This window comes from Mastigoproctus giganteus, chromosome 4 (genome assembly GCF_048544385.1).
Source record: "Mastigoproctus giganteus isolate SK-2022 chromosome 4, ASM4854438v1, whole genome shotgun sequence".
NCBI lineage: Eukaryota > Metazoa > Arthropoda > Arachnida > Uropygi > Thelyphonidae > Mastigoproctus > Mastigoproctus giganteus.
In genome coordinates this window covers 74,219,682-74,246,225 of record NC_143578.1, presented here as the reverse complement: position 1 = coordinate 74,246,225, position 26,544 = coordinate 74,219,682, and the positions used below count along the sequence as shown (strand labels likewise).

The window sequence follows — 26,544 nt, the reverse complement described above, 5'->3', positions numbered from 1 at the left end:
GTGAAAGTGGAAATGTCACTAAGAAGTCACATAGATCTATCACATTGGAAAAAAAGATGGAGGTAATCCGTAGAATGGAAGATGGTCAGACACGTCCTAATGTGTGTAGAAGTATGAAATTGCCTCCATTGACTGTGAGTACTATAATGAAAAATGCAGATAAGATAAAACAGTTAATGCAACATGCTATGACAGTAAGTGCAACTCGAGTGAGTTATTGCAGAAGTAAACTTTAAAAAAAAAATGGAGAAATTGTCATTGTGGGCAGATGACTTCAATAAAAAAAAATTCCATTGACTCAAGCAGTTATTACTGATAAGGTAAAGTCAATTTTTAAAGATCTTAAGAAAAAAGAGGGTAGTTAGTGATGTGACATTTTTAGGTAGCATGGGATGGTTCATGCGATTTAAATCTCGAAGAAAGTGCCGCTGTGTGAAATTAAGTGGTGAGGCAGCTGCAGCATTTCCTGCAGAGTCTCGAGCCATTGTACAGGAGGGTAATTATCCTCCCGATCTGATTTTTAATGTTGATGAGACTGGGCTTTATTAAAATAAATTGCCATCACGAACCTTCATTGCCCATGAAGAGCAGTCTGCACCAAGTTTCAAGGCTGTAAAAGACAGCCTAACAATTCTTCTGGGTGCAAATGTCTTTGAAACTTAAAAATTAAAACCAATGTTGGTGTACTCTTAACAGACACCTAGTGCTCTCAGGGGCCTAAACAAAGCCATGTTGACAGTTTATTGGAAATGGAATAGGAGGTCTTGGGTGACACAAGAAATCTTCTTGTGTACACAAACTATTTTTGCCCTACTGTGCTCTGTTTTTGTTAAGGGAATGAGTTACCAGCCAAGGCTTCTCTTGGACAATGCCCCTGACCATCCTGGAAACCTGCTGAAGTCGGAACATCTCTAGACTTGAATGTTGTTTACATGCCACCAAACACAACTTCAGTTTTGCAGCAGATTGACCCGGGGGTAATAGCAACCTCTGCCAAATCTTCATGGAAACGATAGTTTTGGACAGGTCAGACAAAACTATCAAGGATTATTGGTGCTTATTCGACATTTTGAAGGGCATTAATAACATCAATGCAGCTTGGGAGGAAATGTCAGTGAACTGTTTGAATAGAGTATGGTGCAAACTTCTCCCACAATTTGTGCATGACTTCACAGTATTACAGCCAGTGGAGAATACTGCTGAAGACATTACCAGGCTGGTGCAAGAGCCTGGATTGGATGAGGTTACAGCTGAAGATTTAACAGATCTGTTGGGTAGCCGTGTGCAGCAGCTTTCCAATGAAGACTTGGAAGAATTGACTAAAGAACTAAGCCAATAGAAGGAGGAGGAGAAAGAAAAATATGAAGAGCTTCCTCTAAAATCTATGAATACAAGGGATCTACAGTGCATATTTTCAGCCATGTAAGACCCTCACTGATGAGCTCTGAGATTGACTGGGAGTGAAAGTGAAAAGTCTGGGCTTCGAACGTATCAAAGCAAATGTACAAAATTTATATATTTTTTTATTTAATTATATTTAGTTTGGTTATTTTATACTGTATTACATTTAATTGATATATATTCATAAAAATACCTTTTGTATATTCATAGCATTCATTTCAGATCTTTAAATATAATAATATTATATTACAGTTGGGGAAGGACGTTACATGGTTGTTATCCATTAAGAATTATTAATATGTATAATTAACCACTCTTTTACCACGTGGAGTTTTTAATATAACAGTCGATTCCGGTTATTTGGGACACATTGGGACTAGCATTTTGGCCCGATTAAGCAGCTGCCCCAATTATCTGAAGTTTCACGTAAATAGTTAAAAATACAGTGGACACCCGCTTTACAATTGGTTCACTGTACAATCAAATCACGTTACGATGGGCTCACCATATTAAAGTACCATTCAGTATACGATGTGTAGTAAGTGCCGGTCATTGTGATCACATTTGTGAATTGAATTTTAATTCTATTAAACAGCGATTCTAATTAGCGAAAATAGGAGGAATATTATCCACAGACTATAAAAGTAAAGATATATTAAGCACAAATTTACCCTTTATTACCTTACCAATTAAAAAATTAAATGATACCTGAAATTCGGAAGAATATACGTGATAATCGGAATAATTAATACGTACTGTAATATGTACATACTAACTAGTTGACATTTCTGTTCACTCTACATTTGTGGGTGGGTGTTAAAATTTAAAACAGTAAAAAGATGAGTAATAAAAAAAAACACGGCACACACAAATTGCAAGTACCATGATACTCACAAGTGAGAATGGAGTAACTAGTTACGAAGCTTTAAAAATAGGAATGAAGAGAAGATTCTGAAAATTATTTTTTTTATATGATTGAAGATTCCATGGAAGTGTAAACACATTTCACCATAATAACTCACAGAATTCCAGCTGTCTGTATTATCGCAGATTCAATAAGATTGAGTTTACTATCAGTTTATGATAGATTTCACTAACAGAAAAGCCCAATAAACAGGTGACTGCTAATTGTTTTTATTGTTTTATGGTTGTGACCTCCAGAAATCTGACTGAACTATGTGGTACGGTCGGAGACAATCGTAAGGTAATCTTCAGTGCTGTAGTCTCCTGCCCCAATTAAACGACATGTTGTCCCAATTAAGCGAAGTAAACCCTGGCTATTTTTTCAATTGGGTTCTGTTTTTTAAGATTTGCCCCAAATAAACGGCTGCCCCAATTAACCGGTGGCCCAAATAACTGGAATCCATTGTATTTTATTAAGCATTGCTTAAACTAATATATGCAATAGTGTGATGTTTCGGGTATCTTGCCAGTATCCTTCAGACCGTGCTGTTTGGGAATAGAGATAAAAAAATGAAGGTTACTAATTAGATTTACATTGAGCAGTTCTAAATTAAAATCATAATTTTTAACAAAGGATCAGTTCTAAGATGTATTAACAATTGGTCATTTCTAATTTTCAATAATTATGGCAGTGAGTACATTAATAATTCTAAGTCATAATAACAAATTGAGCATCTCTAAGATTACAGTTACAACATAAAGGAGTAATTCTATGTTACTGTTACATAATTATATGAACAGAACTTGGTTACACTGAGCAATTTTTTTTTTTTTTTTTTTTAAGTTACTTTACTTTTAGCCTATTTCATAAAATGAATTAAGACAAACAAAACAAATCTTACCTGCTGACCGCCCTCAGACCTGAAGAGAAATGGGAAAGAGGATCAGCCAGCAGTGCCTTTTATAGGCCAGGGATTCTTATAATTAGCCAGTGGGAATAGTTAGGTTATCCTAAATTCAGGGAGCTTTAAAGCTGACATTTGACCTCATGCTCTGGTTCCAGGTTGCTGTTGACCTTTGATCATCCATTATGGTGGCTGGTTCTGGGGGTCTGGAAGGGGTTGTATGCGATCTGCACCTCTGGATGCCTTGTTTCGTTTTCTTTCCTGGGTCCATATTTCTTCACTTATTTTCTCATTGAAGAGGTGAAAATGCTGTTGGTTGAACTCAACCCCTTGTTTTCTATTGATTGCTGACGATCCAAATAATTTGATAGAAATGCTTCTTTGAATTTTCTTATGTTGTACTGACTATCTGTGGAAATAATACTTGTGTTATTGAAGTTCCAGGTGTCCTCACATTGGAAGGCGTGGGAGCTGTATCAGACTGATTGATTCTGCCATACTCAACATCTTTTTTGTGCTCTTTTATTCTGCATTGTAGGCATCTGTAGGATTCCCCTATGTATATATATATATACACTTCCACACCCACAATCTATCTTATAGATTGGACCTCTGGGATTGTCTGGGTTATTGGACTGTTTTGTGATCTGTTTTATGGAGGCTGAAAAACTTTTGTAAATGGTGAATGTACCGAATTTCTTGGCTTCTTTTGCTATTCTGGTGCTAATTGATGGTATGTGTGGTATACATATGGAGGTTCTTCTTCTGTAAAGTCCATCACACAACCCCAATACTTAAGTTGGGGTTGTGTGATGGACTTGGAGGTGTCTATGATTGTTTTTTTGATGACGTGCATTGGATATCCATTCTTTATGGCAAGCCTAGTTATTGTTTGTAGTTCATTTTGTATGCTATCTTCTTTGCAAATTCTATAGGCTCTTCTGATGAAAGACTTTAGAATGCTTATTTTAGTGGAGAAAGGATGAGAGGATTTATAGTTTAGTATGATGCCGGTATCTGTGGGTTTTCTGAAAACTTCCATATGTAGTTCTTTGGGTTTTCTTGAAAAAAGGATGTCCAGTAAAGGAAGTTGGCCATTGTCCTCTGTTTCCATTTTGAAAAAGAATTTTTGTGACTTATCTGTACCATGATTCCGGATGGCTATGATGTCATCTATGTATTTACACCAGGTTTTGTCTGTTGGTTTTCCAAGAAATTTTCTTCAAATTTAAACATAAAAATTTCTGCCAGGAGAGGAGATAGGGCATTTCCCATGCTGAGAAATCTGCGTGTAGAATTTTCTATTGAAGGTGAAGTAAGGTTTACCTATGGAGAGATCTATGAGGTCTATTATTTCTGTGGCTGGAAGGGGTCTTGGGTATCCCGTGGTGATATGGCTGTCTATCATTTAGAGGAGACATGTTTTTGCTTCTTCTAATGGAATGGTAGTGGAGTCCACATCAAATGATACTAGCATATCTGCTTTGTTGATTTCAACAACCTTTATCCTGATATTAAATCCTGGGTATATTATTTCTTCACTTATTTTAATGAGCTTTGATTCTTCGGAACTATCTGGGAGAGGAGTTGTGTTAGCCATTTTGATATCTTCTGTCCTAGGTGATGTCTACCACTAATAATGGGTCTGGCACGGAATCCTGTTTTGTGTGCTTTAATGTTGGCAGACATGTACGCCACTTCTGAATTGTTAGGATTCAACTTCCTGTGGAGCTCTTCATCAATAAATTTCTTGTCTAGTAAGGTTTGAAGTTTTATTTTGATTTTTTTCTCGAGGCTGCTGGTAGGATCTGTTTTTACTATTTTGTAGGTGCTGTCTTTTAGAAGCTCTTCTACTTTCTCGATGTAGTTTTCTTTGTCAGTAATGACTGTTGTGTTCCCTTTGTCTGCTTTGGATATATGTATATTCTTGTCATCTTTCAGGTTTTTCAGTGCTTTCCTTTCTTCTGTGGATAGGTTGTTGTTCTTATTGTAGATCCTCTTGTAGTTTGAGCTGTATATTGACTGCATGGCTGTAATGTTGATTCTATCTTTGGCCGGATTATCCTGAACGTACTTTAAACTATTGTATAGGTGGGCTAGGAAATCTAATGTGGGGATATGGTTCGGTGTCAGTTTAAAATTAAGGCCTTTGCCAAGTACCTGAATTGCTGCATTTGTGAGAGTTTTTGAGCTAAGGTTGATAGATATGGTCGACAATTTTAGAGGTATTAATAGGATGATCTACTTCATGTACCAGCTTATCTTTAGAGGTATTATTAGGGTGGTCTACTTCTCATACTGGTTTATCTTTCGGAGAAGGGTAATTTGAATTCAACAGTAAATTTTGATATATAAGTCTAGAGATTTTTTCTTCAAGATGGTTGAATAGGTCTGTGTGTGTTTTAATGGAACAGATGGATATTAATTCACCATGTTTGAGAAATCATTTTCATTCAAGTTTTTCTTTAGTCCCTCAAGGTTTTTATTCTAGGTATCTGTAACTTTCAATATGTCAAATCTAATTTGTCTAATTGCGCTTCATAATAGTTTTAAATGCATAATCTTAATAATTCTCCCTGAAAAGTTGTTTTAATGGGGTCTTTTATGTTAAGACTGGCTGGAGTGATATTTATGTTTCTATATTTTACTAAAAATTTGTCTCTACATTTTAGTTTTGTAATCTTTATGCTTATATTTTCTAATTCGCGGATAAGTGGTTGGTCCGTATCTAGTTCTAATATAGTTGAGGAAGGACGTTACATGGTTGTTATCCATTAAGAATTATTAATATATATAATTAACCATTCTTTTACCACGTGGAGTTTTTAATATATATTTTATTAAGCATAGCCTAAACTAATATATACAATAGTGTGACGTTTCTGCTGAGTAATAAAATCTGTGGAATGCCCTCCGAACCATGTTCTAGTCACCACGGCTCTGTGGGGAGTGGTATTGTCTGGTTGAAGAATCCTTTGCCCTGTGGGTGCACGATGACCATGAAGAGATGCAGATGGTCTGCAAGGATGGACACATAACCTGGACCGTTCAGAGATGCATCTAGACGTACAAGAGGTCCCAACGTGTGCTTGAACACACCCCAGACCATTACCAACTGTCCACCTGCCCGAACAGTTCTTTGTTGACGTGACGGGTGCATAGCTTTGTGCGGTTCCCTCCAGATACACATCCGTCTTCTGCTCGAAATAAGTGGAAATGGAGCTCATTGGACCAGGAGATCCATCTCCAATCATTCAACGTCCAGTGCCGATGTTCTTTTGCCCATTTGAGGCATAGGATCCTGTGTCGTGGTGTTAGCAATGGGATGACTCTAGTGGGCCAGCAGCTCCCATAACTTATTGCCGCTAATGATTGCATGATGGTCTTGGTGGAGACATTTCTGGCACCTCCCTCATTTTAAGGCAGTGGTGATTTGTGCCACTATCGCTCTCCGATTGGCTGAAACAATGCAAGACAGACATTGATGGCCACTTTCATCCACCACCTTTCTCTGCCCACAGTGCTGTCCATGATGAGATGTTAGCATTAGCATTGGCAGAGGCATACGATGCAAGAAAGCAAGCTTAGGCAACATCAGCCAAAAAAAAAAACCGCTCCGATTTCACCCCTCCATTCTTTCCAAATACCTGTCCAGCTCAGCCTTAAATTTATTTAGGCTATCAACTTCCACAACAAAAGATGGAAGTCTGTTCCACCAATCAACTACCCACTGGCTAAAGGCAAACTTCTGCACATCTATCCTACAACTGTCTTTCCTCAATTTGAATTTATGCCCTCTCAAGTGATTATTCTGATTAAGAAGAAGAATCCCATCAGCATTGAGCATGCTCAAACCGTTCAAGGCTTTATACACCTCAATCAGATCACCTCGCAGGTGCCTAGTCATCAAGCACTGTAATCTGCAAAACTTAAGCCTTCCTTTGTAAGAGCAACCCTTTGTTCCATTCACTAATCTTGTTGCCTTTCTCTGTACTCGTTCCAGCAGCTCTACATCCTTCTTAAAATGAGACCTCCAGACCTGTGTACGGTACTCAAGGTGTGGCCTGACCATTGCCTTATACAAGGGGATAATCACCTCCTTATCCCTGCTAGAAAAATTCCTGTATATCATTGACAAGACACCATGAGATAATCTTGCAGACCACCTGCACTGCTCTGGGATGGAGAATAGCCTTGAGCAGGCGAAGTTTTTACGGCTCCAGGAAATAGAGAAGTGTTTTATTGAATTAAATTGGCATATTAATTTATTTTCTAGAGTAGCTTTATATTCCTAGTTATGATACTTTATTTAATTTTTAACTTTGATAGAGATTTTGTAGGTAATTACTTAGTATCGGTAAGGGTATCCAATCCATGTATTTTACAGATTTTGCAACTCCGGTGAACGTGAAGTTTTTGGCTATATTTGGCCGCTTTATTGACTTGATTGTTATATTGAATTATTTTCTATCGGTGGCTTATAGACCTAGTCAAGATCCTTGGTTTATTCTGAATTTAGATAACGAGATTTTGGAAGTTAATTAATACTTTGTGTCCATAGATTTACCGTTTGTAACTTGCCACCATTGTTATACAATACGTTTTATCCCGTAGTAGATAGTGTTAGCTTAGTATAGTATATTTTATAATATTATCAATTAATCAGTAAAATTTATTAATCTTGTAAAACTTCATTGTCAAGTAAATTGTAAATAAATTGTAACTAAATAATGATTTAGATTTTACAAACGTAGCATTATTAATTAATACATAACTTGATACGGAAGTTATATAACGGAACTTGGAGATGATACTCGATACTGGGTGGGGGGGGAATACATATATAGTGTTATAACTGCATTGGGATATAAGTTTAGGGTTATAATTTTGTACTGAAGTTGAGATTAAATCTCAATCATGACTCAGACCAGAGCAGCAAAGCAAAAGGCTCAAGCTAATGGGAGTGCTGTATCTCAGGGGAGAACTGAGATGAGCAGTTGCCCTCTGAATCACAGCCTTTTAAAATGCACTGCTTGTTTGATGTTTGTGGAGAAATCAGGTATGGGCATGATATTGTCAAGGGGAATGTCTTTGTGTGTGCACGATGTAAGGAGTGTGGGGAAATCGGGTGACAACTCAGCATTGTTATGGGCTTATATGAGAGCTTGACGGATAGGTTGGTCCTCGAAGGATCTAAATTGAGGGGGCCCATCAAGCTCTCAGCTGCCCACATCAAAGCCAGAGATTGCACTTGAACATCATGCAACACAGTGGCAACCCCCAAGGCAGAATGCGCTGGTCCCACAGGAACTAGTAGTTGTCGGTGACTCTATTGTCAGAGAAACGAGGAACATATTGTGTAAAAGGGATAGGTGGAACAGGGACCAGGGTATGTCTACCAGAGGCAAAGGTTGATGACGTTGTAAAGGAGATATCATCTTTTAAGGGCACAAAAGTGATATTTTTGTACACATTATCACTAATGATATTAAGAGCAGGAGACCAGTAGAATTACTAAACAAGTACAGGTCACTGTTGAAAAAAAGACGTGAATTAGGGTTGAATTTGAAAGTGTCTGCAACTCTGCCCAGATACGATAGGAGGGAGTATATGATGAGAGCCTTGTTGATCAATTCGGCCCTGGAGAGATTGTGCAAGGCTCAAGTGATAGAATGTTTTCTCAGGGTGGTGTGTGCTTGTTACCAGGAGAGACTGCTTCTACAGGGATGGGATACACTTAAATAGAAATGATGCAAGAATATTTGCTGATGCTATTGAGGCAGTGTTAGGTGGGTCGGAAAACTGCTAGATTGGGGGGATACATGGACTAATAGATTAACAGTAGCCGCTGGAAGGGTTGAAAGTGATTCTTGCACTGCTTCTACTGAAATGAAAAGCATCCTGGAAAACAAGATGCAGGGGATTTCAGAGACTGCTGGGAGTCATTGTGGTACAAGTAAACACATGGGTTGTGTTAGAGTAGCTAAGAATTGGAACAGGAGCATGTATACTTGCATGTACACCAATGCTAGGAGTTTAGTAAATAAATTTGATGAATTTGAGGTGTTGGTCAAAACATCAAAGGCTGATATTGTTGGGATATCAGAGACGTGGTGTCACACAGATATAAGGAATGCAGAACTGGAATTTGGGGAGTACAATGTGTACAGGAAGGATAGACAGGATAGGAACGGAGGAGAGGTTATGCCATTAGTTGAGAAACACATAAAATCCAAGGAGATACAGCCAGTCGACATCGTTGGACAGTGCAGTGTCGAGTCAGTTTGGTGTGGCATAAGCACTGGTAAATCAAAATTGAGAGTAGGAGTGTGCTATAGGCCTAATGATTCTGATGAGTATAATAAGAAACTGTACAGGGAAATAGAATGGGCCAGTAAATCAGAGAGTCTTATAATGGGGGATTTTAATTTCTCGGATATTGACTGGAATTTGTGGGTTGGTCACTCACACATCAGCAAGGCATTTGTGGATTTATTGGATGATTGTTTTCTACATCAGCATGTTCGGGAGGCAACTAGAGGGAGTAGTAATACTCTTGATCTGATTATCAGTAGTGATTCTTCATGCATTAAGAATCTGCAGATAAAGGAACCACTAGGCGGCAGTGATTACAGTGTGACAAAGTGGGATTTACTCCAAGAGATAAATACCATCAGGGGTAAAGGGAACAGTTTTTGCCTTCGTAAAGCCGACTACGGTGGTCTGATACAGTATTTAAATTCTATATGGTGGAATCAACATGATGTTGCCAACAGCAAATTCAAAATGGGAAGCATTCAAAGAATTAATCTTGGAAGCTACTAGGCTTTACATACTAACTAAGAAATATTGTTCAGGGTTTAGGCCTAAATGGATGTCAGATGAACTATTGAGACATGTGGCAGAGAAGAAAAATGCATGGGATGCATATAAATTAATGAGTGACATGGAAGCCTATGATAGATATAAGCTGTCCTGTAACCAAGTCACAAAGGAGATTAGGCAGGCAAAGGCAGATTATGAGAAATCTTTGGTAAAGGATGCAAAGAAAAACAGGAAAGAGTTCTTTACCTATGTAAACTCTAGAAGGAAGGGGATGGATCAGATTGGTCCACTGGATGTCGATGGTTCAACTATTGAGGATCCTGCTCAGGTGGTTAACAAACTAAATGAATATTTTATATCTACATTCACACATGAGGAGTTATTCGGGGAGGGGGAATGCCAGAGGTGAACTAAACTCTGGCAGTGAGCCAGATGATTTTGTAATAACTGAGAGGAGAATGGAGGAGAAATTGTTGAAGATAAACATAAGAAAGGCACCTCGGGTGGATGGGATCTATCCAGTTATATTAAAGGAGGCAGCAAAGGAAGTAAGCAAACCCTTAGCCATAATTATGAGATCTTCCTTGGACTCAGGGGAGGTACCCATGGACTGGAGATGTGCAAATGTGACTTCAATTCACAAAGGAAGATCGAAGGGCGATACAAGTAATTATAGACCTGTTAATTTAACTTCTGTTTCAGGGAAATTAATGGAAGCACTCGTTAAAGAAGCACTGCAGGATCATCTAGACAAGACTTCAGTTATAGCTCGGACGCAGCATGGGTTTATTAAGTGGAAGTCTTTTTCTGACCAATTTGATTGGATACTATGATGTGGTCACAAAGCAACTGGATGCTGGTAATAACTTTGATATCATATATTTGGATCTTAGGAGGGCTTTTGATACTGTTGCACATGGAAGACTCTGAAATCCCATTCATCTTGTTTTTCAGGCTGCTGCTACTTCTCATTCCAATGGAAGCAGTGCAAGGATCACTTTCACCTCTGCCAGCTGCTACTGTTAATCTATTAGTCTATGTATCCCCCCATGTTATTCCGGAAATGACGTATTCCCGATACACTCTTGATACTGTCGAACGGGGATAGTGCAATTTCTGTACCACCTCCACGATAGAATGACCCATGCTTTGTGCACTCACTATCATCCCTCTTTCAAAGTCGGCTAACTCACGAAGTTTATCCATACTGACATTTAATTATCGTCTACATGAATGCAGTATACCTATATACCTGCTAAGTGGTGGGTTCGTCACCTAGTGAGAGGGGTGAAAACAGCGTGTTGTCCAGGAACCAGGTATCCCATGAATTCTGTCCTTTCAGTATATACCCACACACCTGCCCAAAAGCAAATTCTGACATTCACTATGAGAGTGGGTGAAAACAGTTTGGGGATCCAATGATTACTTCATCATGGAGGCATCTGCCACTGTGAATTCCTCTTTCTCTAAAGTTCTGCTTATCACCAGTGAACTGACTATGGATATCCTGATACAAATGATAGACAGATTAAACTGGAAATTCATGCTTAAATATGGTTATTTCCCTCTAAACAGGAAGTTTAATCTTATAAATCATTAGTTGAGCACACCTTATTTAATTTATATTTTCATATAATTAGAATCTACCATTTTTATCATTTTGTTTTGAATATACAACTTAAACTTATTGTGTTTCCTTCACAGATGCTATCAGATCAATTAAGTTTGATTACTTAAATTGTAAGGATTTAATGTCTGTTTTTATTCTTCTTTTGTAGGGTCCAATAAGTCTAATAGTTCCAACATGGGTCAGTCTAGATCTTCTGTATCAGGGCAAAAATCAGCAAAAGCATCACCAAATAAATCTCTTGCTACACAAGGCATTCCACTTAACAGGTGTGATTTTTAATTTATAATTTTGGTATAAAATACATGTCAATTTGCATGGTTTTTTTTTTTTGTTTTTGTTTTTTTAAATTGAGGGCAGTTCTTTAACTTTCTGTATAACTTGTCTAATTGTAACTATGTTTTTCAAGCCCTCTTCCATTCTAAGATTACATAAAGGATTCTGATTGATACTTTGTCTTTAGTATAGCCAACTGCAGAAATGCAGTGTTTTGGAATATGCAGTAATATGCCTTCTGATGACATTACTATTGATATTCAAGAGGAGGCTGTGTCAAGTTTTTAATTTTTTACAAAGTGGTAAATTTATGTTACATTGACATTATCAGTTTCATGTTATATATTATACGTGGTATAATATATAACATGAAAGTACCCAAAAAAGTTTGGGTACTGATTTTGTATCTTGAAGTTCAAACACCTTAGTGAGCTTCAACCTATTGCAATATGTTAAGTGACTCATCTAGGCATGATGCATGAATTATTCATTTATTATCTGCAATCAGTCTGATTTAGACTGTATTGAATAGAAGGAGTTTTGTTTTTCGCATTTTAAAATGAGTGATTTTACTAGGTAGCAAATTTGCATCAAATTGTGTTTCAAATTGGGGAAAAGTGTAACAGAAATCAATGAAGTGTTACAAACATCTTTCAGAAAAGATGCTATATGTTACACAAAGGCCTTTTCAGTGGTTTGAAATGGTTAAAGAGGGGCACTTGTCTGTTGAAGATTGTCCTTGCTCTGGCTGCCCTTCAACTTCAAAAACCAATTATTCAATCATTTGTGTTCATGAGCTGATCGAGGGTGATCTACATTTAACTATCTGCAACATTGCTAGTAAAATTTTTATTTCTTTTGGCGTATGTCAATCAGTTTAAACATAAAATTTGGGAATGTGACTCATTTCAGCTAAGTTTATGCCTCACATTCTCACTGATGAACACAGAATGGAGAGTTCTTGCATGCCTGGATCTTTGTTTCTGTTTTATGGTATTGAAGAGATAGTTGCAACTGCAACCCGTAAAGAAGTGCCAACTGCTACCTGCATAGAAGCAAAAATTAAAATAAGAATTAGAAAAATTTCAGAAATAAGAAGTAAATTTATTTTTTATTTCTGAAATTTTTTTCTAATTCTTATTTTTAATTTTTGCTTGTAGGTAGGTTGCAGTTGCAACTACTTCAAAGTGGTATAACTGTGTTTTAATTTCATAAAAATCATTAATTGGTTACGTCACATTTATTTTAAACTTTTAATGAACACCATCTTTTCCAAGGCCCAAATAAAGCAAGATGATCTTGATCAAATATGTAGGACATGCTTATTGTATTTTTTGACTTGTAGCGTTTTTCCTTATGAATGTGGCCTGCATGGTCAAACAGTGAATCCAGAATACAACAAAACAGTTCTACATTGATTGTGTGATGCTATTCAGAGAAAACAGCTGGAAAAGTGGGCTTCAAAGAATTGGTGCCTGCATCATAACAACACCTTTGCACACTCCACTGTGGCTCACTTGAATTAGTTTTCTGTGATTCCCCCCATTTGATGTCCTCTTGAGAGGTTACAGATTTGCAACAACTGAGGAAATTATTCAGAATGTGAGACAAGAACTATTACCAATTCCCAAAGAAACATATCAAGAATCCAGAGGTTGCAGAAGCATTGGAATCTGTGTATATAGTATCAAGGAGACTATTTAGAAGGAGATCCATCTGAATAGCCTGCAAGCCTCATCATTTCCCAGTTTTATTGGTTTATTAGTTAATCCTCTATCATTCTGATCACACCTGTGTGTGTGTGTGTGTGTGTGTGTGTGTGTGTGTGTGTGTGTGTGTGTGTGTGTGTGTGTGTGTGTGTGTGTGTGTGTGTGTGTGTGCACGCGCGCGCACGCACAAGTGCAAGCTACTCAGCTCATATTAAACTTGTTGAACTATTTTTTTTCTGTTTGCACAGTTAAAGCCCTCATTTAAAACCTTCCACACTAAAACTAGTTGTACTAAGTTCTGCAGTTAAAGTTTAAAAGATTTTACCTTTCGTATGAATTTGCAGATTGGTACTAAAATCAGATCCTGAAAGTGCTAAATTGCTACTGGTGATTTGTATTTTGTTATATTGTGTAATATGTCTTTGTTATATTGTGTAAACGTAGATTATTGGGCCCCGAGTGCCAAGCGAGTGATTATAGCGATATTTCCAAAGTGATTTGAAAGCGTCTTTTCTCTAAGCAACAGATTGTCGCTTAGAGAAAAGCAACAATCAAGCCTAAAAATTGTTCTTGTTTATACTCCAGCACGACCACCAGGTTAGTGGAGTTTACAATAAATCAATCAATACAAATTGTTAATTGTATTTAACAGTGATGGGCTTGAACTCTGGTCTACTCAAAGAAATGCACTTGTGCTCCTGACCACTCGGCTACATCAGGCATATGTTGGTTAAAACAACAAAATTCAACTGAGAGTGATCATGCATCACGAGTCTGGTGTCAGTAGAGCAGAATTGTGTACATGTGACGATCGGCAGTGTTGCGATTCATGATACTATTACTGCTAGCTATGTGCAGTGCCTCGAGCCATGAGCACTAGCAGTAATCATGTGAATAGTCACGGTTCCAATATCCCGTCGGGGATCAAGGTTATGCTGCTCAACACAGCAATGCTCGGCGACTGCATAGCATTCAGAATTAGCAGTTCGAAGAGCCACCTCATGTTCAAAAACCCAATCTTTCAATCCTCCTGGTGGACTCCCCTACATAACACCGCACACCATTAGGGACATTTAATATGGTATATGGAACCACTCCATAGGAGAGGAGGAACGGGTATTTTCACCTTAGAAATAAGAATGTAATTTCCTCCGAGGAAGTCACGCATGTATATGGTGGAGACGCAAAATGCTAGCAAGTCGTTCCAATACACCTGGATAATAGGGAATGTAGGCAGTAGAATAAATTCATTGATGCGAGGAGGGTTAGATTGCGAAACAAATTCGTGAGCCTGGAGCTCGCATCTATCTAGAACCAACTCTGCCCTAATTTTGTAAATCTCCAATTGCCTGTCACCTATCGAACTAGAGTGCATCCAAGCATGGGAGAACAAAGTGTGAGCAGTGTGTTGCAAATGACCAGGGATGCACAGACCTATGTTGGTAAATTGGCCTGTGCACATTGGCTTCCTAAAAACAAGTTATAAAATGTGAACCCACACATTGGACTAAAACATCCAAAAAAGGAAGAGTATTATCAACCTCCAGTTCAATTGTAAACTGAATGAAAGGTGACAGGGAATTGAGATATTGCAGCAGTTGAGTTTCTGATCCCCGAGGGACAATAGCAAAGATATCGTAAACATAGCTGACCGGGCTAGCCGGGTGGGTAAAGTGCCTGCCTGGCAACCCAAAGGTCGCGGGTTCGATTCCCGCCTCGGGCTTGGATCAATGTACTGCAAAAACCTTGGGAGGTGCATTATGGCCACAGAAGCCTATGCGCCAACAACTACCAAAAAAAAAAAAAAAAAAAATCGTCAACATAACAACAGCAGAAGTTCATATGTATTGCAACAAGAGACAGTGGGCCACAAAGGAATATCAGATTTATGGATCTTTGGAAGCCCATAAAACTGGGAGTCGACAACCTGTCACATGAAGCTTTCAGCGAATGTCGACACCTGTCATGTGACAGGTTGTCGACTTCTGCAGTTTTATGGGCTTCATTTTTCTGCCTATACCAAAGATAGTATGAGGCAATGAGTACTTGCTTCTTGTCCAAATGGTAGTTGAGCATTCTGGTCTCTTGACAAAGCTATGGGCAGAAACGTTTCCTGTCTATACTCCCCTCTGTTAAAACTTGATTGCCACCTCAGCTAAAGATAAAGCTGACCTGCTAGTATCCTGCATTTCTTCTAACTCTTGTATTGATAATCTTGGTAAACTATTTCCTACCATTCTCAGTACACTCCATTCAGTGCCTCCATGTTATTTCATCAAAAGGATGTCAGAAAAATTTTGAACAATTTTGTTGCTAAGAAACAGTCAGATCTTGATGGTATTTCTCCACTTGTTCTCTAAACCTGTACTCCTAAGCTTATTCCTTTATACTTTTATAATACAGTTTGTCCTCACATAGCACGATAGTTGTGTTCCTAGAAACCCTCGTGCAATGCAAAATCATGCAACATAAACAACAGGCCCTATGGGAAAAATAGGGTTAGGTGCTGGCCACCCAAGATTGAACACACGTTTGTAACCAAAACATTACCAGACACAATAAATAATCGTAATAAAATACTTACGTATTTTATTACGACTATTACGTAATAAAATATTGCTAATGCTTTTGCTTCTATCGTAAGCAGACTTGTTCTTTGTTTGATCTTCTATCCAAACAGATGACAGCCGTTCCATCTCTTCCAATTCTTTGTGTCTCGATCTAATGGATTTTAATTACACTTTGAGTTGTTCCTGCTGTGAAAGTTGTTTTTATGCATCTTTCTAAAACTCAGCGTTGTCTCATTTAGGTCTGTAGCATGTGCAATATCACTTGGTACTTTCATTTCGCTCAAAGCGTTTCACAATTTCATATTTTTTCTCTATCGACAGAGGTGGACTAGCCATAAGCCTTACCAAGGAAACCCCGGTGGGCCAGAGGCCGGTGTGAATTTGGCCATAAACGCTAGTATGAGGCCACTACAAATTTTCCCGGGTAAGAATTTTTGACCCAGTCCGCCTCTGTTTATCGATGTTGCTTTTCTTTTTATCTCTGAATCTGCAGTGTCTTCACCGGGACGCTTCCTTTTCACACCTTTTAAGTATTTTACTCATTTTTAAGGAATAAAGCACAATTACAAAACAAGGAGGCACGCTTGATACACATAAATAAAGCTGCGCGCGTGTAGCAACTGAATAAACAACACCGTAAAGGCAGAGATATACTATTAACACCTCACAAGCAGATTTCTAGGGGTTACTACCATAAAACAATAAAAACAATTTCCGTTTGTGTTTCTGCTAGTGGAATCTGTTATAAACTGGTAGTAAACTCGATCTAATTGCATTTGCGATTATACCGATAGCTGGAATTGTGTTGGTTCTTACGTTATTATGGTGAAATGTGTTTCCCCTTCACTGATATAAAACACATAAATACATTTTCAGAATCTTCTCTTCATTCCTATCGTGTTGCGTTCAGTTGGGGTGATTCCGTGTTCGACTGCCATTTCTTGTAAACACAAAGGCGAATCATGCATAAGCGAATTCAGTTTGTGTTATATAAGATATCATTCCCCTATTTATAAATCGTGTATGATCGAATTCGTGTAGTGTAAACACATGTTATACGAGGACTGACTGTATATCTTTTATGCTTTTAGTCCACCAGTGTTTTCCCTTCTGCTTGGAAATTTGCTAGTATCCGTCCAGTTCCTAAAAAGGTGACAAATCTTTCCCATTCAGTTATCATCCCATTACACTTACTTCTACTCTCTATAAAGTAATGGAGAAATCCATTAACTGCCAACTCCTAAACTATTTATAAACTCTCCATATGATCAATGATTGCCAGTATGGATTCTGTAATTGTCGATCCACTGGTGATATACTGGCTTGTGTTATTCATCTGTTGACAAATTCATTGGAAAAGTTTGGTGAAACTCAAGTAGATACTCTTGACATTTCAAGGGTTTTGATTGTTTTTGGCATGAAGGTCTTCTAAATAAGCTTCCATCTTATGGTTTGCCAAACGTTTTTTGTAATTGGGTATCCAGTTTTTTCTCTGACTGCTCACTGTATGTGAATGTAGGCTGCTCTCTGTCTTCTAATTTCTCCATTAACACTAGTGTTCTCCAAGTTCATTTCTTTCTCCCACTACTTTCCTCTTGTATATTAATTACCTTCTTCTGTTGATTGGAAATCCTATCAATAAATTTGCTGATGACAGCACATTTCTTTCCACCTTCCAGTTTGAAAAACCTTGGCCTACACACACAGCTTCAACTTCTTAAATATCCACCACCAATTTCGTAAATGCTGGTCTCCAGGTAATTCTTCAGTGAGGCAAAGATAACTTAGTTGATTTCAATCATTCTAAAACCCAGTCCTGTCTTATATCTTGCAAAAGGGGTTTCTTCTGCTGCTATGCTTATTTTCGATGACACCCAGATTTCTCTACAACAGCGTTTCTCAAACTGTGTTCCGCAGAACACTAGTGTTCCATGAGATGTGTACAAACGTTCCACAAAAAATCAAAATTAATAATTAAAAAAATAAATTTTACATATTTGTACCATACACTACTTTTGTATCATTCTAATATTTAACATTTTTTTTTTTTTTCAGTTATTAATATACTGGCATACACTAATAATCAAATAGACCGTGGAACACTTTATTTAGGTGGGCTTTGCATAGAGAAGTATGCGTAGAGGTAATGACACTTACGAAAAAGTAGCAATGTGGCGATCTAGTATGCCATTCATATGCGATTTAGCTTGGAGTACACGGGTTGAAGGAGAGGAGGAAGCGAACCGATATCATAACTGAACTCACTTCCTTGTTTAAATTTTTTTTTTGATAATTATTAGTATTTCGAAATATTATTATTAAAATGTGTGACCATAGATTTGGTTGAAAAAAGGAACTTTAAAACGAGAAGCAAAGTACTCTAGTAGTGCAACTGTGGTCGATGAAAACTTCAAAGTGAGGATGAACAATCGCAGCCTTTTTTTCCCCAAAAATCTACAGAAGTTCAAATCTAATGTCAACAAGTATCTTCTTAACCTTCAACCCATGCACAGTGTTAAGTAGTGTAGGTTCTAATACCTCTTGTGCTTGGGGTTTTCATTAAAAAAATTTTTTTGACAGATTAAATCAAATAGAAGCTTTTGGCCTTCAAGTTAAACAAATATGCTGATAGCTTAAATGACAGTTTCACATACAAGAATTAATAAAACAATTAAGTGGCACTACTTATGCATTTCATGCCATTGTTCCTATTTTTGCCCCTTGTATCTTTACCTTCTCCCCTCTATGCATACTTCTCTTTAAAAAAAAATGTTAAATCTTTTGTGTTTGATGCAAAAATTCTTGATTTTATCTTTGATTGTGTAATCTTACATTCTAGACTTTTGTGTAATGTAATCTTTATTTAAATTTACATTTTTATTCTAAGCTTTGCATTTAGCATGACCTTGTATTTTGTTACCACCATCCAGTCCATTTAATTAATTGCGATTTAGTTTACTATCACTTAAACTATGTGATAAATCTTTGTCATCTCAACATAAACAATTTCTGTTCCTTTTTTGTATTTAATATACAGTTTCAATAAACTTCTCCTAAATATTAATGTAACTGCTAGTATTTAAGAGAAGAACAAGCTAAAAAGATAACATAAAAAAGAAAGTTTTGGTGAATCACATTGACAACCTCATCATGGAAGGCTGTGAAATTTCCTCAATTTTTACTTTCCTGGCCTGCTTGTTTCCAGAACTCTGACCATGGATACCGTGATGTTAATGATCAAGATAGATTCGACTGGAACCACATGCTTAAATATAGTTGGCCTCCTTTAACCAGTTGAATGTGCCCCTAATTGTTTGCATCAGGGCATTCATGGTCACTTTGCTAGTAATAAGCAGGCCATAACAAGAAATGTGAACGTTCAAGAATTTTCATAGTGGCAGATGCCTTCCATGATGAAAGTGTCACTGTGATTCCCCAAAACTTTCTTTTGTGTAAATTTTCTTCTCTTATTAAAAAAGTACCACTACTTCTGCTGTTATTCATTTATTGGCTGGTGCACAGGTAGGATTTCCAAGGGTTATTTCTTGCAGCAGTTTGGCCTCATCTTTTCAGGATTCTATGCCACTGTGATTACTAGCTCTTGCTTGTTGTTAATTTAGTTTTTCATTGTTTTATTTTTTAATTTCATTGTTTTCCTACTATGATTTATTTGTGCATTTTCAGTTAGCACTTCTTAAGTACAACTCATTGAATTTAGCAAAAATTTTCATGTGTTTAATCAAGGCCTCACTAGTTGATTACACCACGTTTTATATACATCCTTATTTTTATTTTATTTTACTCTTTTTTACACATGGTATTGTGGTTCATGTTGGTGGATAAATTATTCTTGGGAATTTCTGTTGAAATAACATTTAGTTTTATTTTTTTATCATTTCAGTCTTTTGTAGTGATCTGGGTTCCTATTCAAGTAGCTAGAGAGATAATTATTTCTACAAATTGACATAATCATCTATTAGTAGTTTTTCATTTCATTTTATTTTAAAATTTTCACACTTTTTGAATGCTGCCTGCATTAGAGACAAGATGAGGCTTAGCACATGTATATTTTTGTTGGTGCTTCATAAAATATTCTTTCAGAATCAACACAAATTACAGTTGTAAAAACACATGCATTTATAATTCTCGTTTCCTCTATATTTTATATAAATTTGTAACGAGTTAATTTTCACCATTTAGGCATTTTTCATCCTCCACTGTGGCAAAATTGGAGTGTCTGAAGGATGAAGAACAAATAAAGCAGGTATTGGGAGCAATAGTCATAGATTCAGGTGCTAAAAAAATTGACATGCCTGATCCACCATTCATTACTCATCATCCTAGGCCTGCAGCAGTAAGTATTAAAAAATTTTAATTATTTATTGACTTTAGAAATTAGCTGTTGGAAATTTAATTAAAGCCATATATATATATATATATATATATATATATATATATATATATATATATATATATATATATAAAAGAATGTTTTGGAAAATAGTGCTTTTTCACGTGCACACTTTTGCTCTCTGCAAGACGAGGGTTAACTGCTATTGCATCATACTACAACAAAGTGATTGACAGGTCTGTCTCAGAGGCCACGCCTAAGCACGTCACTTTTAAATTAAGCTGCATATACCACAGCGATATATGCAGCATATACCGTTTAGTATCATTGTGTGACGTCACAATGCAAATTTAGTAGCATTATGATGTCACACAATGTTGACAGTTCAGCCGTTGTTAATTGTGGGGTTTAATTTTAGAATTCTACATGTCTCAAGGCAACGATTCAATTTTTTCAAAAGTTTTTTCAGCTATTAGCAATGTTGCTAATACTGGCTGTAATAGAAAAGAGAAAGATCATATCAGATAGTCTGAGAAGAAAGGAAAAAATATTGAAGAGTATGAAGCAGTACTTAAATTCTGATATAGAAGAAAACAAAGCGATAATAAGTTAAAGGCTTCACAATTAAGAAAGGAAAGATATGAAAAGAGCAAAAAAAAAAAAAAAATAAGGATTCCCAAATTGTTGATAGCTCTACTGAAACTCCAATCATTGATAAAAAAAAAAAAAATTGTAAAAAATGATAAAGTGGTAAAAGATGAAAATAATCAAATAGAGATTCCTGAAAATATTTTTCATTTTTATATATGACGTTTTTGGAAGTATCGAAACTCCTTTGGAAGAAAAGTTTCAATTTAGCTGCAACAAATAATACTGTTCGCTGAATGAAAAAAAAATTATATCTAAAATTAAGATTCCTGGAGAATTGAAAATAGTTTATTCATCAGACCAAATTATGCCATATATAATGCTGAAGAATACAACTCTGTAACACCCAAAACACTATTCTCTGGAGCCTTCAGGTTTACCTCCGCTAAACTACCGTATTTCCCCATGTATAAGACGCACCCTTTTTTGAAAAATTTGGGGTCTAAAAACTGGGTGCGTCTTATGCAGTGGTTGTAGATTTTTTTACTTGCATTTCCCGACTTTTCGCACTTGTTGTCTTTGCGCTCATTGTTTCACACTTGTTATCGGTATATTAGGTTACGGTTTGCCACGTTCTGCCCAGAAACGGCTCGGAAAAGATTTTCGTACAGTGCTGAATTCAAGTTAAAAGTGATCCAGTTTGCAAAAGTGAATGGAAATCGTGCTGCTGAACGTAAGTTTGGTCCTCCTCCAACTGAGAAAACAATCCGAGACTGGCTACAGGAAGAAGAAACCCTACTGAAAACGTCATGGCAGAAGGCCATGAGAGGCAAATCAGCAAAATGGCCTGATTTAGCGAGGGAATTGAAGAGCAAAGGGCAGTTGGAATTCCTGTGTCCACAAAGATGGTTCAGCATGAGGCAAGAAGAACTGCTGATGAAAAAGAAGTTACTGATTTCAAAGGAGGACACAATTGGTGCTTCAGGTTCATGAAATGGAATGGACTAAGCATGCGTACACACATGCTTAGTCCATTCTGCTTGCCCAAAAGATACCTGAAAGCTATGAGCAGAAGGTCCTTGAATTTCATTGTTTTGTCATTCAATGTCGGAAGACACATCAGTTTGAGTTGGGACAGATTGCAAATATGGACGAAGTCCCCTTCAATTTGAGGTCCCAAGTAACAGAACTGTTGATAAGAAGGAGGTGAAAACTGTAACTGTGAAGACAAGTGAACATGAAAAGAGCCATTATACAGTTGTCCTAGCTTGTTGTGCCGACGGAACCAAGCCGCCTCCTATGCTGATTTTCAAACGCAAAACAATGCCAAAAGAAGACATTCCTCGAGGAGTGATTTTTTTTTTTTTTTTTTTTTTTTAATAAAAACCTCAAACACGAAAGGTATCAAAACCTATAGTACTTAGTACCGTGCATGGGTTGAAGGAGAAGTATGGGGGGAGGGGGATGCCGGAAACTTTGCTCTAATAAGCAGAGTGGTGGTATTTCACTGGTTTGAGAAAGTTTGGAGCAGGAGACCACGTGGGCTCTTACGCAAACCTGCCCTATTGGTGCTTGATCAGTTCAGGGCACACATAACAAAAAACACAAAGAAGATTGCTGCAGAGCAAAAAAACAAAACTTGCTGTCATACCTGGAGGCTTGACATCCCAGCTCCAACCAATTGATGTCAGCATTAACAAACCCTTCAAAGCTGCCATGAGAGACGAATGGAACCAATGGATGAAGTCTTCTGGGGACAATTTGACACCAGCAAGAAGAGTGAAGGAACCAACTATAGGAGAAGTTTGTACCTGGGTGAAAAGATCCTGGGATAATATCAAGATTGAGATCGTTGTCAAGTCATTTCAGAAGTGTGGCATTTCAAATGCCATAGATGGAACTGAGGACGAGGCAATATATGAAGACAGTGATTCATCATCAGACACAGATGAGGACAAGCTAATGGATGGGAGTTTTGACAGTGATGAGGAGTTGTATGAATTTTATGATGAATAAAACTTGAGTTCAATAACTTTATGTAATACATTATTTTTTATTTATTTATTTTTTTTTTTTCAAATTTTGGGCCCCAAAATTAAAGTGCGTCTTATACATGGGGAAATACGGTACTTTTAAAGGTAAACACAATTGTTATGGTTTTAAGAAACTTAGATATAAAAAATGGAATTTGCAATGGTACAAGACTATGTGTAGTGGAAATAAGGAAGAAATGTTTGATTTGTGAACACACCACAGGTGACAGAGCTGGATTGAAAGCATATATTCAACAGATTCTAATAAATTTGAGAGTTGCCTCAATATCCAAATAGGAGATCTTCTTTTTCAACTTCCGGGATAAAACGAATAAGAATAAACCAAAAATTTATATTTAATTTTAAATCTCCGAGTATAAGCAAATTATTAAAATACCTCAATGTGCTCATACTTCCCGTACGTGAACCCTCCAAGCACCAAAACAAGTCGACATCAACCAGCCCCAGATGGTAGATAACCCACACACCCAAGAAGACTGATGCCTCCATAGCCAGGTGGGCAGGAGCAGCAGTGCGTAACACATGCTTCTTGATTTGACCGTGGTTCGAGCCCGTGACCACCAAATACGGAGGATGGGGAAAGGTCAGGGAATGACCACCGCATATCCCCGGAGCAATATGGCCTTAGTTGCTAATGCTCCTAAAAACCAAATAATAATAACATCAACAACATCATGTAAGTAGCCATTTCTTAATATGTATGTATTAATAAATTGTTTTAAAATGTTAGAAAATTTATTCATTCCCGCTTATTTATGATTTATTTCCCATCTTTTACTATATTTCTGAATTTACAGTACTTTTCATTGTTGAAAAGGTTATATTTCTTTATAACACAATTTCTGTATGGCAAATTTTTTTCAATGGAACGATTGATTTCGTTATATAGAGGTTCAACTGTTATATTTCTTTATAACGAAATTTCTGTATAGCAAATTTTTTCAAGGGAACGATCGATTTCGTTATATAGAGGTTCAACTGTACTTGGATTTCAGGAAAGCTTTTGATACTGTTATACATGGAGGACTACATATTGTAATGGTATGGCATTAAGGGCAAGTTGCTACAATGGATAAAGGGATGGTTGACTGGGAGATGACAGAGAGTGATAATCAATGGATACTGCTCTTCGTGGACTAATATTATTAGTGGAGTCTCCCAGGGTTCAATATTGGGTCCATTGTTGTTTTGTATATTTATTAGTGATATCGATAAAGTATATCAGACTTAATGTCCAAGTTTGCAGATAGGTTAGCAGGGTTGTTAATGACAGTAAAGACAGAATGCTACTGCAGTAGATCTAGAAAAGTTAGGCAGATGGTCTGAGAAGTGGTAACTGAAGTTTAACATTGAGAAATGTCAAGTACTGCATATGGGTAGCAGTAACCCAAGAGAAACGTACAAACCGTGTGGTACTACACTCAGGGAAGTTGGAGAATGAAAAAGACCTGGGGTTAATTGTGCAGTCAGATATGAAGTTCTCTGAGTAGTGCAGATGGGCTACGTGAGAAGGTCACGGAGTCTTGTCAATGATATATAGAAATTTTGCTAGCAGAGACAAAGGAGATTATCCCTTTGTATAAGGCAGTGGTTGGGCCACATCTTGAGTACTGTGTAGAGGTCTGGAGGTCTCAATTTAGGAAGGATGTAGAGTTGCTAGAATGAGTACAAAGAAGGGCAACATGATTGGTGAGAGGAACAAAGTGGTGCTCTTACCAAGAAAGGCTTAAGTAGTGCAAGTTGCAGCATCTGGAGACTAGGCACTTGTGAGGTGATCTGATTGAGGTGTATAAGGCCTTGAATGGTTTGAGCAGGCTCAATACTGATGGAATTTTTTTGCTTGCTCAGTTTACAAACCTGAGGGGACATAGATTCAAATTGAGAAAAGATAGTCATAGAAAGATGTGTGGAAGTTTGCCTTTAGCCAGACTTCCGCACAGACTTCCCAGTTGATTGCTGGAACAGACTTCCATCTGTTGTTGTGGAAGTTGATAGCTTAAATGAATTGAAGGCTGAACTAGACAAACAAATTGGAGTAACTGGATGGGCAAAATGAAAAGGATATTTGTGCAAGAAAGTAAACTTATACAGCACCAGCAACAAAAAAAAAAAAAAAAAACCTTGCTATATCGTCATCTCAGTAATTTGTCAAGTATTCAAACTACTCACTTCTACACCACCAGATGGAAATTTTGGAAATTTGTTCCAATAGTTAACCATCCTCCCTTTGACTGAAAGAAAATTTCTACACCTTGATCAAGAGAAAGAATATCATCAGTGTTGAGCTTATTCAATTCATTCATTAGCATTAGCATTAGTAGAGGCATTTGATGCAAGAAAGCAAGCTTATGCAGCATCAGCCAAAAAAAAAAAAAAAAAAAAACACTCCCACTTCACCCCTCTGTTCGTTCAAAATACCTGTCCAGCTGAGCCTTAAACTTATTTAGGCTATCAACTTCCACGACAAGGGATGGAAGTCTGTTCCACCAACCAACCACTCGCTGGCTAAAGGCAAATTTCCGCACGTCTATCCTACATCTGTCTTTCCTCAATTTGAATTTATGCCCTCTCAGGTGATTATTCTTAGCGAGAGGAAGAATCCCATCAGCATTGAGCATGCTCAAACCATTCAATGCTTTATACACCTCTATCAGATCACCTCGCTGGTGCCTAGTCTCCAGACACTGTAATTTGCAAATCTTAAGCCTTTCTTCGTAAGAGCACCCCTTTGTTCCATTCACTAATCTTGTTGCCCTTCTCTGTACTCGTTCCAGCAGCTCTACATCCTTCTTGAAATGAGGCCTCCAGGCCTGTATACAGTACTCTAGGTGTGGCCTGACCATTGCCTTATAAAAGGGAATAATCACCTCCTTATCCCTGCTAGAAAAATTCCTATATATCATTGACAATACACCATGAGCTACTCCTGCAGCCCGTCTGCACTGCTCAGAGAACTTCATATCTGCCTGCACAACCACCCCCAGGTCCCTTTCATTCTCTACCACTGTCAGTGTAATACCACAGAGTTGATACATTGCTCTGGGGTTGCTGTTTCCCATGTGTAGTACTTTACATTTGTCAACGTTAAACTTCATTTGCCACCTCTCAGCCCATCTGCTCAACCTTTCCAGATCCTGTTGCAGCAGCATAGTGTCAGTAGTGTCCTTGACAACCCTGCCTACCTTTGTATCGTCTGCAAACTTCGACATTAAGCTTGATATACCATCATCAATATCATTTATGAATACAGAAAACAATAATCGACCCAACACTGAGCCCTGAGGGACTCCACTAATAACATTAGTCCACGACGAGCAGTGTCCATTGATTACCAC

General features: G+C 37.4%; 1 protein-coding gene across 5 annotated transcripts in view; it reads left to right on the top strand.

Annotated features, from left to right (window-relative positions):
* Positions 1-26,544, top strand: part of LOC150086837 (ataxin-7-like) — a 298,875-nt gene that overhangs the window by 196,188 nt on the left and 76,143 nt on the right. For all 5 annotated transcript variants that reach the window (XM_090372777.1, XM_090372775.1, XM_090372778.1 and 2 more), the window contains exons 7-8: positions 11,813-11,930; positions 20,417-20,570. In XM_090372777.1, coding sequence (XP_090228903.1) covers positions 11,813-11,930; positions 20,417-20,570 — 272 coding nt within the window. The remainder of the gene's footprint in view (positions 1-11,812; positions 11,931-20,416; positions 20,571-26,544) is intronic.